Below are 14969 nucleotides of genomic sequence, written 5' to 3' on the forward strand. Positions count from 1 at the left end.
CCGGCTGCCCAGCTGCAAAGGGGAAGTCGAATCTCTTCCCCCTGCACTTTCTCCCTGCCGGGGTCTGTGCCCTTCAGCCCTGCAGACAGGCAGGCGGGAGGTGGCAGGTGGGCAGCAGGAGCCCCGGATGGGTGGCCTTCCGGAGACCTCTACCTCTCTGCCTCTCCCCTTCCCCACCTCAACCTCCCCCTGAAGACAGCCTCTCACCATGAAAGCATTCTGGCCACTTCTCTGCTGGCTTCCCACTGTTCTCTCAGATGCAATTCGGATTATTATGGTGCAAGACATGCAATAAAAGCAACTTCTGAATGCAGCTTCTCGACCCTTCTTTCCCAAACTGCCTTGCTTTCAAGATGGTGTCCCAGCCCTGCCAGGTGAGGTCTGCACGATTTTTTTTTTTTTTTTAAGATTTTATTTATTTGACAGAGAGAGGGAACACAAGCAGGGGGAGTGGGAGAGGGAGAAGCAGGCCTCCTGCGGAGCAGGGAGCCCGATGCGGGGCTCGATCCCAGGACCCTGGGATCATGACCTGAGCCGAAGGCAGACGCTTAACGACTGAGCCACCCAGGCGCCCCAAAGATTTTATTTATTTATTTGAGAGAGAGAGAATGAGAGAGAGAGCGAGCATGAGGGGGGGAGGGTCAGAGGGAGAAGCAGACTCTTCGCTGAGCAAGGAGCCCGATGCGGGACTCGATCCCAGGACTCCAGGATCATGACCTGAGCCGAAGGCAGTCGCTTAACCAACTGAGCCACCCAGGCGCCCCGAGGTCTGCACGATTTTAATAACACCGTGGGTGTTTGCTGTGCCAAGAGTTTTTTTTTTTTTTTTTAAGATTTATTTATTTATTTATTTGACAGAGAGAGATACAGTGAGAGAGGGAACACAAGCAGGGGGAGTGGAAGAGGGAGAAGCAGGCTTCCCGCGGAGCGGGGAGCCTGATGTGGGGCTCGATCCCAGGACCCCGGGATTATGACCTGAGCCAAAGGCAGACGCTTAACGACTGAGCCACCCAGGCGCCCCATGTGCCAAGAGTTTTAAGTGTTTGTCTCACTGTGTCCTCACACCTCCCAGCAAGGTGCTCTTATCACCTGGGTTTACAGATGGGAGAAGCTGACACGTGGTGTGGGAAGTTTCAGTGACCTGCTCCAGTCACAGGGCTGTTCAGTTTAGTGACTCAGCCTGTGCTTCTAACCTTTGTGCTCCCCAGTACTTCTTGCTCGGGGAGGGGAGAAGACCAGGGCTGGGAATCCAGTCCCAGATTCTGGTCCTGGCTTTGTGACCGACTTGTTTCCTGGTCTCAGGCTGGGCCCAGTTTGCCACCTGTACAATCAAGGGGCCAGAGTAGGCCTCTGTGGTCCCTCTCTGTGGGCGTGCTTGGCGGGCACCCAGACCTTCTGCAAGGGCAATGTGGTAGACAGTCAAGATCTGCACAGCCAGGATTTGGCCCAAAGTTTGCAAACTGGGGCTACAGATGTGTTTTTTTCTGGGCCTCAGTGTTTTTTGAAAAAAAAAGTTTTAAAACTGGGAGGTTTCACATAACGATGCACATTTCTAAGCTTCCTTGAATGAGCAGGTCAGCAACTGTGGGCCTATGGCCAAGCGCAGTGATGCCTGGCTGGAACACCCTCCTTGGAGGCACCTCCGCTCCTCACTTCCCACTTCCCCTGTCCTCCACCACAGTACCTGCCTGGCCTCAGCAGCCATAAGAATTTGTGACCTTAATTTTCAGTCCCCATTCTGTTTGTGGATAAGCCGAGGCCTGGAGGACAGAGCCCTTCCCCAAAGTCCACCCAGGGAGTCGGTGAGGCAAAGCACTTCCTTGGCATTTTGCTGCCTCTTTTAGCAAGTAGAAAGCTGCTGGAGGGAAGGGAAGGGTTTGTTAAGTCTTCCTTGAACCCCAAAGGAATACTTTCCTCTGAGGGACAGGGCTTGGTAGAGATCCCTAGCCTGAAGAGGTTGCTAGAGCTCTGCTCCTGGCTTCTGGCCTCAGTGGGCCAAAGTTTTCATGTCTTCCAGCTAGGCCTCTCCCTGCTGGGTTGGGCGAGAAGCGGAGAACCTTGTCCAGCCTCAGGCAACTCCCTATTCTATCTTCCCACTGATGGGAAAGGTTCCACTCGGCAAATGTCCACTGGGCTCCCACTACAGTGCGGAGCTCTACTGGCGCTGGGGGGTACAGTGGGGAATGGGGCAGCCCTGGACTCTGCCCTCGCAGAGAGCAAGGATACAGCACAGGCCCCACAGCAGAACCATTCTGAGCTCTCAGGGAGCCCCACCAGCCCCTGGTGAGAAGAAACCCAGGTTTGGACATGCCTGGAGTGTGAGAGGGTCTCAGGAGGGACCCCTGCTAAGGACCCTGTGCCATCCAGCTTGACCTTCATCAGCACTGCTCAGCCAGGCAGCAGAGGCCTTGAGGCAGGAGTGCAGTTGGCTGAAACAGGAAATCGGCCCAGGCCTGATACTCTTCGTCCAGCCCTTCCATGCAAGCAACAGACGATTTCACCTCTCCCCTTCAGCCCAAAGGGGAGAAAGCACATGTGCTTGGCTCTTTTCCTCTTGGGTTCTCCTCCAAATGTAGCCAGGGGAGTAAGGTCATGCTGGTCTCCAAGCACAACCCATAAAACCTCTTGGCTTGCCTGGCTTTTTGCTGACACGAGGGCTGGCCTTGGCTAATAATGGCACTTACCCTTACTATTTGTTCATTATGCATGGGCTGTGGGCTGGACCCTTCACACACCTCACCTCCCTGGATCCTCACCTGTGAGGTGCAGGCTCTTACTATTCCCATCTTGCAGACAGGAGAACTGAGGTCCAGAGTGGTTAAGCAACTTGCACAGTTAAATAGTGCTGCCAAGGACTCTGACCAGGTTAGTTTGACTCCAGAACCTGAGGTGGTGACCATTACACTCTACTGCCTCCAGGGTCCAATCGGGATCCACCCCGGGGGATCATAAGATGAAGCGGGGGGGGGGGGGGGGGGGCGGCGGGTGTCCTAAACCACACTCAAGTTCTTTGTGTTGCTGTGTTCTCTTTAAGCCTTTTTTTTCTTTTTCTTTTTTTTAAAGATTTTATTTATTTATTTGAGACAGAGAGAATGAGAGACAGAGAGCATGAGAGGGAGGAGGGTCAGAGGGAGAAGCAGGCTCCCTGCCGAGCAGGGAGCCCGATGCGGGACTCGATCCCGGGACTCCAGGATCATGACCTGAGCCGAAGGCAGTCGCTTAACCAACTGAGCCACCCAGGCGCCCCTTTTTTTTCTTTTTAAATATCAGCAAAACTAAAACCAGGAGTGCTTTGATTTTTATTTTGAATCTGAATCAACTGAAAAATCAAATCTGCTTCTCACCCTTTGGCTCTTCATGCCCAAGTGGCTGGCGGCTGTGGGGACCATTCATCCTCCCCATGTCCCTCTTTCCTCCAACACTGCTGCGCAGCAGCTAGGCCATCAGCAATATCAGGAGGTAGAGAGGCAACAGGAGATTGTCTATCTGCGTAGTGTATGCTTCTAGGAGGGACACGATGCTGATAGAGCCCAAAATCCAAGCATAACTGTAGTTTAGGTCCACTCCACTGTCAAAGATTAAGATCAGAGCTACAGAAATGATCTGGGCAAATATAGAGGTCATGGTCCCCTCAAAAGTCTTTTTGGTTCCAGGCCAGTGGATTTCCCCCATGGTGCTGCCAAAGATGGAGGCCACAGTGTCGCCCACACCCACAGCCAGGACCCCCGCATAGGGGACTAGGGCCCTTGCTCCCCCCAAGCTGCCCTTCTGTGTGCAGGGTCTGGGGACCAGCCAGATGGGAAGAGACATGCCCAGGAGCAGGTAGATGTGTGTCAGGATGAGTGGTCCACTGTCTCGTTCATCTAGGAAAAGGGACAGGAGGCTCCTCAGAGTGTGGCCGAGGGGCTTGATGCGGAAATAGCGCACGTACTCCAGAAAGATGAAGACTGCCAGACATATGGTGGCAGCTACATAGAGTAGTGTCCGGTCAAAGATGATACCCGGGATGTAGGTGGCCACCACAATGAAGTGGAAATACTTCCGGGCAATGGTGGGGGCCTGGTGCTTCTTGGATTCAGAAGATGACCGCTTGGCATTCTGGTACAGCACCACCAGGCAGGCTAAGGTGGCCAGCAGAGACCAGTAGACTAGGAGGTAGATGCGGGTCTCTGTCTGGAAGAGGAACTGAAGAAGCCAGAGCAGGGGGTTCTTGCGGATGAGCCGGTGCAGCCAGGGCAGGACCACACCAAGGCCCAGCACACAGGTCATGAGGTGGAAGAAGATGGAGGAAGCCCAGGTACCTGAGTCCATGAAGACAAAGAGGGTGCTGAAGAAGATGCCCATAAGTACCATCCCGACCACCACCACAAGCAGGAAGAAATCCACTGGGTCTCCCTGGCTTTCCACCACAGTCAGAGAGCGCTTGATGAGCTGGTTAAGCATGAAGCTGATGCCACCCAATACAAGCAGTGCCTCTCCAGGGGTAAAGCAGCGGGGCAGCAGGTACAGCAGGATCATGTTGAGGTAGACGAAGATCAGCAGGACCTCCAGGACCTCGATCACCTCGCCCACACTCAGTGAGTGCTTCATGATATAAATTATGACACTTCCAGCCAAGCCTGAGATGACACAAGTGTTGGTGGGCACTGGGCGAGTGATGCCCAGCGCCAATACTGAAGAGAAGAGGGCCACTGCCATGCCAGTGGCTGCCACCACAATTCCAAAGCGCTCGAAGTATGGGTTCCCCACTGCCTGGCAGCGCTCCTTCATGACCAGTCCGAGCAAAGGCATGACCACTGATGCGGGCAGCAGGCCACTGTTTGCGGACATGCGGAACTGGAAGACTGCGCTTCCCTGCTGTAGCAGCCGGTCCCACTTGTATTGGACGTAGAAGGCCTGCACTGCGAGAGCCACGGCGCACCACGAGTATCGGTCCCACACGGCTGCGTGGATGCTTAGCACCACTGCGAACACTACTGCTGCCTCCGCCAGCACCGACCCGCTCAGCGGAGCCCCGTTCCCCGAGGCCGGGGGAGCGTGCTCTCGGGTCATGTCTCTAGACCTGGGGCTCCGGGGAAACCGGGGTGACTAGCTACGCCTTGGCCTCTGGGTCCCTCAAGCCCCGCCAAGACGACAGCGGCAGTTTCACACAGCCAGCACCTTCTCTTTCCGTTCTCCAGCTGCGAGGAGGGAAGCTCCACTGTAGGCAAACCACTTTCTGAGGCTTGGGAACGGGCGCCCAGCTATCCTCCACCGCCTCGCACCTAGGACGGAAGCGTTGCCACTCGGCCGCTCGCTTCACAGCCCCGGCTGCTCTCGCCGCGGGTTCCTCACCTCTCCGGGTGTCTCCATCTTGGCCCCGCCCGCCGTCACGTGATGAAAAAGCACCACCCACAGCCCGTCCGGAGGCGAACTGTCACGTGGGTGCGGCGTCTGGGGGCGGGGCTGAGGCGCGCGCGCGCGAAGATGGCGGCGGCCGCCGGCGGGCCGTGTGTGAGGTGCGGAGCGGGCCGAGTCGGCGGGGGTGGCTGTGAGGCGCGGGGTCGAAGTCGAGCGGAAGCCGGGCAGGACTTGCGGGCGAGTTGTGGCGGCGGTAGCGGGGCGAAGCCTAGCTAGGTGGACGGGTGCCGAGACGGGAGGCGGTTACGTCCAAACGGTCCCCGCGCGCGGGGATCTCAGGCGATTTCTCCAAGACGGGGCCGGTGCCTCACCCCTTCCCTCAGCGCCGGCCTCCCACCTCCTCACCTAGTCTTTTTCCCTTCCTCCCTCCCCACGGGCGCGTTCCTCGGCGCCCCCCTCAACCCCCGCTCTTCCTCGTCGGGCGTGACGCTCCCTCGAGGCGCGACGGGGCGCTTCGCGGTCGCCCGGGGGAGCCCCCACCTCGGTCCCCGCTGCAGCCCGGGTGCCCTGCTCCGCGACGTTCCCAGGTTCCTGTATGTGCTCGTTAGGAGGTCTGTTCCGTGTGTCGCCGAGCCACCTCCCTGCAGTTGCTGCCCTCTTTCTCCGCGCAGCCTTTCATTCATCCAGCTATTCATTTTCTCATGCATTGGTTCCGTCAGCCGACGTGCCCGAATCCTTTAGGAGATCCCAGGCCCCGTACTGGACTTTGGGGACGAGAAGATGGAATGTTAAAAAGAAAGAGACAGTTCTTACTTTATGTAAAGAGCGCTTACTAGCGCCAGACGCTGGCGAAGCGCTTCCTATGCATTAGCTCATTGAATTCTCACAAGTCCGTGAGGCACCTTCTCTTTTACAGATGACTCACAAATCCAACTCAGAACTAGCTAGGTTGGTAAAGTGAGGATTCAAACCGAAGTCTGCCCGACTCCGAAGCTTTAACCAGATGACCACATCTCCGTCTTCCGCCTTCCTGCTTGAAGTGTCTTCCGTTGTCCCTGCCATCCTCCGTCCTAAAACTCAACATGCCTGTCACTTACTGTGCCAGCACTGTTTTGCCACGTTTTTGTGTGATGCACTGCTGTATCCTCAGCGCCCAGAGGAGCATATAATAGGCGCTCAGTAAATATTTATTACAAACGTTGCCCATCTTCTCTGTTATCACTTACTTCACCTCTGGGCTCTAGTGAGATTTTCTTCTTTGGAATTTCCACTGGACTGCTTCTGAACTTTGCCGGGACGAGTTTACTTTTTCCTCCTTAGCTGTTTCATCTGGCATCATTGTGGTCAGGGTGCCTTCCTTTTCTTATGTTTATTTCATAGTCATTGTGGCGGTTGGGTAGGTTTAGCTCCTGCAGGGTAAGGCACGCTCTTCAGTGAACAAGAACAAGGGAAGGGAAGGGGCTGGTTTGCTTGAAATATGCTTTGACATCCTGGGAAACTACCGAACTGACACCTGAAGATGGAAGAAATGACGCTAGGATTTCTAGGCACCACTTTGCTCAGAGCATGTGTTAGAGTGATCTTTCTTTTTGTACTGGAAAGCACGTTTTAACAGGATTATACTGAGCAGCAGCCTTCCTTTTGAAGTGCCTGGAGGTCTGGACTAAGAGAAAACTTAAAATTTATTCCTGGTGTCTGCTGGCTTGCAGGTGACCTCAGACAGCCCACTTTACCCTTGGAACCTGTTTCTCCAAATGAGTCCTTTTCACAGTAGTATTGAGGTGGTTCTGAAGCATGTAGGAGAGTCCTTGTTTATGTTGATAGGAGCTGGCACTAGTCAAAAATAGAATAATACACTTAATTAAATCACTCAGGGTTTTGGGAATGTCCCACAGGGTTTGGCAGTCAGTTTGAATATTGGCATTTTTAGGTATCACTTGTGTTCTTCAGTTAATGTGTTCGTAGAAGTTTGAGTGGTGTACGTGAGCTAAAAAAAAACAAAAACAAAACCAACAACAGCAGTTCCAAAAGCTTGTTGTTAAGCTTACATCTCAGTTCACACGAGAGGCTTGTACCTCATCTGTGGAGTCAGGGCATCCATGGACAGTGGCCGCTTTTATTTATTATCTCCCTGTGGATTATAACTGTGTTTCTCAAAAGAACTATTTCAGAGTAGGTTGGCTGTGTCTCAGCTTTCTACCAAAAGGACTCCATCATAGAGGCTCTTCTTCCTAACCTCCTAGTAGCTTTCCCCCAAAGGTTTCCAACCACATGGATCTCTCTAGGGAAGATAATTTCTAGTTTCCGTTGGGTCCAGCTCTTTTAGGAATGGAGTTCCATGTTGTCTGCTAGAACATTGGGCTGAAAGTCAATAAATTTTTATTTTTTATTTTTTTAAGATTTTATTATTTATTTGTGAGAGAGAGAATGAGAGACAGAGAGCACGAGAGGGAGGAGGGTCAGAGGGAGAAGCAGACTCCCTGCCGAGCAGGGAGCCCGACGTGGGACTCGATCCCGGGACTCCGGGATCATGACCCGAGCCGAAGGCAGTCGCTTAACCAACTGAGCCACCCAGGCGCCCCTGAAAGTCAATAAATTTTTAAAACTTTACCTTTGAGGCAAGGTATTTAGTTTCTGTGCTTTGGTTTCTCCTCCAAATACTTAGTTCAGACTTATTTATTGTGCAAATAAATGAGTCATACTGTAGTACATATTTTGTTTCTTGAAAATATATATAAAAGATGTTTCCCTGAGGCTTTGGGTTGGGCATCACAGTTCCGTCCATGGTTGTTATGTCTTGAGAATCACCTGCTAGGTTCCGATTTGAGGTGAAGTCTTCCATCAGTCCCTGGATCAGTTCCCAGTGATCTCTCTCTTCTCTATTTTCTGTCTAATGTGGTTATATTCCTTTGTAGTGTCTAATGCTTAGGATCATGCTTTTTACTACTTTCTGTTTTCTCGCTGATTATGTAATGTGTGCTTAACGTCCTTGGTCATTCCCAACACTAAATGAGTATCAGGAGGGTCTTAGATTTGTTCGTATCCCCTTTATTCCTAGACCAGAAAGTGTGTAGGAATCGAAGAACCAGTGACACTTGTTTTCGAAAGGATTTCCTTCCTGATAAATTACCATTCCCCCCCCCCCTTTTTTAAAGATTTTATTTATTTGACAGAGAGAGAGAGCATAAGTAGGCAGAGTGGCAGGCAGAGGGAGAGGGAGAAGCAGGCTCTCCGCTGAGCAGGGAGCTGGACGTGGGGCTCGGTCCCAGGACCCCAGGATCATGACCTGAGCTGAAGGCAGCCGCTTAACCAACTGAGCCACCCAGGCCGCTCTTTCTCCTTTTTAAAAAATATTTGTTTATTTATTTATTTTGGGGAGAGGAGTTGGGGGTAGTAGGGGAGGGAGGGAGAGAATCTCAAGCAGACTCCCTGCTGAGCATGGAGCCTGATGTAGGGCTCGATCCCACGACCCTGAGATCATGACCTGAGCTGAAATCCAGAGTTGGATGCTCAACCGACTGAGCCACCCAGGTGCCCCCTACTGTTTTCTCCTTTATTCTGCCTTCTCTTAGCACTTCTGCACATAATACTGGTTTTCTAATTTTTCTGTACCACTTGGATTGCAGGCATTGCAGGTCTAAAAGGGACTCCTATCATTTTCCTTTGATACTTCATCAGCATGTATTTTTTGAGCCCCTCTGTGTCAGCCACTATGTTAGGGGTATGTTTTGCCATTGTAGAACAGAAAGCCTCACCTCCACCATTGCGTGCATGTAGGATGAATTCTTGAGTGCCTCTTGATGCAGTATAATGATTAAACTCTGGAGTCATGAAAACCTGGTTTCCAGCCCTGGCTCTATTCTATATTAGCTTTGTGACCTTAGACAAATTATTTAACTACTTTTAAACCTTAGTTTCCTGATGAGGTAATGGGGATAATAAGAGGATCAGCTTCATAAGTGAGTTGTCAGTATTCAGTAAGTCAAAGTGTAAGATGCTTAACACAGTGCCTGCATATTATAAATGCTCAATTAATGTTAATGCTTAACACAGTGTTTGCATATTATAAATTCTTAATTAATGTTAGCTATTTTTATTATCAAAAGCTCATTTGCAATAGAGATTATTGTTTTTGACATAACAGGAGGAGTATAACAGGACATGGTTTTGTCAATAAAAAAATTAATTTTTTTGCCAATAAAATTTTTAATTTCTAAAGAACACTTTTTTTTTCTTGAGTAGTAAGTATAAAAGTTACTGCTTTACTATAGGACAGTGATCTCCAATATTGTTTAGGAGCAGAGTCTTTCTCTCCCCCTCTCTCTGCCCAAAAAAGGCTAATATATCAAACATTAAACATAGAGAGGGTCTGTACCGACCAGCTCTTTTACCTGCTCCTCTGAAACAAATTGATACCCTGGAGCAGTGGTGATTTAGGAATTAATTTGTGTGGTCATTTGATTTGCTTTGCTTTGATTTTTTAAAGATTTTATTTGACAGAGGGAGACACAGCAAGAGAGGGGACACAAGCAGGGGCAGAGGGAGAGGGAGAAGCAGGCTCCCCGCTGAGCAGGGAGCCCAGTGCGGGACTCGATCCCAGAACCCTGGGATCATGACCTGAGCCGAAGGCAGACGCTTAACGACTGAGCCACCCAGGCGCCCTGTGTAGTCATTTTAAAATGTAGATTTCCAGGGCGCCTGGGTGGCTCAGTGGGTTAAGCGTCTGCCTTCGGCTCGGGTCATGATCTCCAGGGTCCTGGGATGGAGCCCTGCCTTGGGCTCCCTGACCAGTGGGGAGTCTGCTTCTCCCTCTCCCTCTGCCCTTCCCCCTGTGCTCACGCTCTCTCTCTCAAATAAATAAAAATCTTAAAAAATAAATAAATAAAATGCAGATTTCCCATGCCTAATCTTTGAGAAACAGTAGCTCTAGGTTGTGACCAGGGTTCCATGCTGTTACTGTGTTGTTCCTGGCTGGTTTTGCTGTATGTGATCTGAAGATCACATATTTGAGAAACACTCTTTTAGGATATTTATTTAAAAAAAAGAAAGAAGGGCGCCTGGGTGGCTCAGTCGTTAAGCGTCTGCCTTCGGCTCAGGTCATGATCCCAGGGTCCTGGGATCGAGTTCCGCATCGGGCTCCCTGCTCGGCAGGAAGCCTGCTTCTCCCTCTCCCATTCCCCCTGCTTGTGTTCCTGCTCTCGCTCTCTCTCTCTCTGTCAAATAAATAAATAAAAATCTTTAAAAAAAAAAAAAAAGAAAGAAGCATGGGGCACCTGACTGGCTGTTGGTAGAGCATGTGACTCTTGGGTCCGTGTTGGGTGTAGAGATTACTTAAAAACAAAATCTTTAACAACAACAACAAAAAAAAAACCCCACAAAAACACCAAAATCTATAGATTTTGGTGTCATCAACACCCATAGCTTGAATTTGACAAAACAAGGAATTCTGGGCCCCGGCAGCAGAAACCCCATAACATGTTTCCTGAAGTTCCAAAGGCATGGATGAGGGAAGGAACTTGGGTAAGCACATGGTGGAGAGTATATTTGAAGAGCTCACAGGGGACAGGGACTATAATGTGTTTTTATGTGTCTTGCATGACATGGCACCTAGCGGCAATTAATAAATGAACGAATATAGTACCACTCATAATGACCATTAGACTTTACTTGATTGAGAAAGTGAATCGTATCATGCATTTAGAAAATTTTCTGGAGGCACCTGGCTGGCTCAGTCAGTAGAGCGTTTGACTCTTGATCTTATGGTCGTGAGGTTGAGCCCCACATTGGGTATAGAGATTACTTAAATAAATAAATAAATCTTAAAAAAATTCTGGAGATGATGAGGGGGCTTGAAATACACATAGTCCTTTTCTACATTCTCCTTTTTGGTCACTACATTTTAATGAAAAGGAAGGGGATAGAAATACTACACTGAGGCGGCGTCTTAGCATAGAAGATGTAAGGTAATTCATTAATTATTGTATTACATTCTAAAATATACATTTCTTCATATTTTAATACTTCTCATGTTGCAAGGCATTTTATTATTGATGGCTGGTAGAACATAAATAATCATGTATCCTGCAATTAACGGCATCTTAAATGCATTAAAATATGGTGGCCGTCCTCATTTTTAACACAGCATCTGCTTGGTTTAGGTTCTGTGTCAAGTTCTTAATTTTTATTTTGAACATCAAACTTCTAAGAACAATGTAATGGGATTAATGTCCAGAATTTTAACAAATTATTTTGTATATTGAGTTTCCTGGTTTCAGAGAATGGACAAGATACTGCGAGACAGCTCAGTTGAATTTGTATAGTCGAATTTGTATAAAGTGCAAAATTACCCCTGCTTTCCGTCATTTTTCAGGAGCAGCAGGGAACTGTGGACAATTCTGCTTGGAAGGTCAGCTCTGAGAGAACTGGTAAGTGGATGGTGTTCTTGAGTGGATTTTATAGTTTTTATGTAGCTTGTGTTACAATAAACCCCCGAAACTGCCTTGTCTTTGAAGGAGGAAGTAAATGCATTTTTTTATTCCTAAAACTTTATAAACATTATGCATTCCCTGCTTTTCTCTGCTGAAACGTGGTGTGTCTTCTAGCTCAGCTGCTGAAGTTTCCAAACCTCTACCTCTCTGTGTTCTTTGGTGATTCCTTATCCGAAAAGATACCAGTGTTGCTCGACTGGCTGCTCAGGGGGACATATTTGGGGGACAAATACCATTTTGCTGCCTTAGGCTAAAGAAAATTCTCAGTCCTTTTCTGTCTCCTACTTTACTTTCCTTTTCCTTTTTTTCCATGTTGCTAGCTCCGTAGGTCACAGAGGCTGTGGTTTCTAGGACATTTCCAAGTATAGTAAAGGACAGTTCTCCCTGATGATCCTTGAGTGTTCTGACCCTGTGAGAGTAAAGCGTTAAGATGATGTTCAATTATTACTATTGTTATTATGGTAATTAACATAATGAGTATTATACCTTTTTTAGAGCCTTAATTTTTTTTTTTTTTTTTTTAAGTAGGCTCCACGTCCAACGTGGGGCCTGAACTCATGACCATGGGATCAAGAATCACATGCTCTACCATCTGAGCTAGCCAGGAGCCCCTAGAGCCTTAACATTTTTGATATGCTTTCATCTGATAATTCTACTTCTAGGAATGTATCTTACAAGAAAGAAATCCTGAAAGTTTTGTGTATACAGCTCTTAACGATAGTGTTATTTATATTAATAAGGAATCACAGCTTAAGTATATCTAACATTAGAGGCATGGTAAATAAATTATTATCTAGCTACTTGATAAAATATTATGCAACCACTAGAAAGGATGTTTATCAAGATTTTCATAATAAGGTTAAGGGACGCCTGGGTGGCTCAGTAGGTTCTGCCTTTGGCTCGGATCATGATCCCAGGGTCCTGGGATCGAGTCCCACATCGGGCTCCTTGCTCGGCGGGGAGCCTGCTTCTCCCTCTGCCTGCTGCTCCTCCTGCTTGTGCTCTCTGTCTCTCTCACAAATAAATAAATAAAATCTTGGGCACCTGAGTGGCTCAGTCAGTTAAGCGGCTGCCTTCGGCTCAGGTCATGATCCCAGGGTCCTGGGATCGAGCCCCGCGTCGGGCTCCCTGCTCAGCGGGAAGGCTGCTTCTCCGTCTCCCACTCCCCCTGCCTGTGTTCCCTCTCTCGCTGTGTCTCTCTCTGTCAATAAATAAATAAAATCTTAAAGAAAAAAAAGATTTTATTTATTTGTGTTTTTTTGTGTTTTTTTTTTTTTTTAAAGATTTTATTTATTTATTTGAGAGAGAGAATGAGAGACAGAGAGCACGAGAGGGAAGGGGATCAGAGGGAGAAGCAGACCCCCCGCTGAGCAGGGAGCCCGATGCGGGACTCGATCCCGGGACTCCAGGATCATGACCTGAGCTGAAGGCAGTCGCTTAACCAACTGAGCCACCCAGGCGCCCTTTTTGTGTTTTATTTAAAGATCTTATTTATTTATTTGACCGAGAGAGACACAGTGAGAGAGGGAACACAGGCAGGGGGAGTGGGAGACGGAGAAGCAGCCTTCCCGCTGAGCAGGGAGCCCGACGCGGGGCTCGATCCCAGGACCCTGGGATCATGACCTGAGCCGAAGGCAGCCGCTTAACTGACTGAGCCACCCAGGCACCCCACAAATAAATAAAATCTTAAAAAAAATAATGTTAAATCATTGTTAGAGTGTTAAAGCAAGGAAAAGGAGGCTACAGAATTCTTTCTCTTTTTTTTAAAGAATTTATTTATAGAGAGCACAAGCAGGAGGAAGGGCAGAAGGAGAGGGAGAAGCGGACTCCCTGCTCAGCGGGGATATGGGGCTCGATCCCAGGACCTCAAGATCATGACCTGAGCCAAAGTTAGTTGCTTAGCCCACTGAGCCACCCAGGCGCCCCCAAAATTCTCTTTTCAAAATGATTTCAACTGTGGGGAAAAACATTAAAGACTCAGGATTATGTAAATCCTTATATAATTTCTTTGTTCTTTTCTAGAATCAGATTGAGGCAGAACTGAATAAACATTGGCAGCGGCTCTTAGAGGGGCTGTCCTACTATAAACCACCCAGGTATGGCTATTCCATGTGTCTGGTTAGAGTAATTCCCCTGAGGAAGCTGGGGTAGCGAAACCGTCTTCGTGTATGATTTTATGGTACTGCTGGCTTAGGGAGATTACAGAGAATACAATTTGGTTACCAGTGGGAGAGAGTTGGGCACATTTTTTATGTCTGTTGAGAGAAGGGGAAATTCCTTTTTAGAAATACAATGTTATTGAATCCAGTTATATAACCCTCGTGTCTGGGGTTGAGGAATCATTAACTCTTCTTCAATTAATAGTTCTAATGTGTATTTTGGTCCTCTGTGTTTGTGTGAGGTGCTGTTGGCACCAGGTGCTGGGATAGGGCAGTGAGCAGTGATAAGAGCAGCTGCCCACTTACAGAGTGTTTACTGTGTACCAGTTATTCTTCTGAGCTTGCATAGCAAGTTATTCAATCCTCATAAAAGCCCACTAAGATAGATACTCTTTTTATTTTGTGCTTGAATATATAGATTTTTTTTACTGGGCAGTGGAAAACAACAATAACAACATATAAAGTAGTTTTAAAAAGAAGAGAAAACATCTTGTATGATTAGACTCTCTTATGTTAACTCCTAGTCCAGATTGCATTTTGTGGTGCATCGTAGTTGCCAAGCCACCCTCGTTTCCTTCTACTTCTTGAATATCTGATTTTTTTTACATCTTCACCTTCCATCTTCATTTCCTTAGGTTAATGAAGAACTTTTTTTTTTGTTTGTTAACCCTTCCCCCATACCTGTTTTGAAGTAATTCCCAGACATCGTGTTGTTTTATCTGTAACTACCCCTACCCTGTATCTAAAATACATGGACATAAAAAAAGAAGATAATCACTGTATTATCACATATAGGTACTTTTATTATTATCATTTCCATTTTACAGATGGGGAAAGTGAGGCACAAAGAGGTTAAATAACTTGCCCAGGGTCACACAGCTAGTAAGTGTAGAACCAGGATTTGAACCTGGCAGTCTTACTCCAGTGTCTGTGTTCTTAATCATCATTCTGTGTTGCCTCTTTCAGAACTGACTGTTTCACC

The 14969-nt window shown here is 48.2% G+C and overlaps 2 protein-coding genes across 2 annotated transcripts in view; one reads left to right on the forward strand and one right to left on the reverse strand.

The window, feature by feature from the left end:
• Nucleotides 1-3238: 3238 nt before the first annotated feature.
• DOLK (dolichol kinase) lies at nt 3239-5358 on the reverse strand. The gene has a single exon (XM_021691269.2). The coding sequence runs from the start codon at nt 5050-5052 to the stop codon at nt 3436-3438; it is 1617 nt and encodes a 538-aa protein (XP_021546944.1). The 5' UTR covers nt 5053-5358; the 3' UTR covers nt 3239-3435.
• Nucleotides 5359-5466: 108 nt separating this feature from the next.
• The window catches only part of NUP188 (nucleoporin 188), a 46958-nt gene continuing 37455 nt past the window's right edge, over nt 5467-14969 (forward strand). The window contains exons 1-3 of the mRNA XM_021691516.2: nt 5467-5498; nt 11711-11765; nt 13851-13924. Of these exons, the coding sequence (XP_021547191.1) occupies nt 5467-5498; nt 11711-11765; nt 13851-13924 (161 nt within the window). The remainder of the gene's footprint in view (nt 5499-11710; nt 11766-13850; nt 13925-14969) is intronic.

Source organism: Neomonachus schauinslandi, chromosome 13, assembly GCF_002201575.2.
Source record: "Neomonachus schauinslandi chromosome 13, ASM220157v2, whole genome shotgun sequence".
Classification (NCBI taxonomy): domain Eukaryota; kingdom Metazoa; phylum Chordata; class Mammalia; order Carnivora; family Phocidae; genus Neomonachus; species Neomonachus schauinslandi.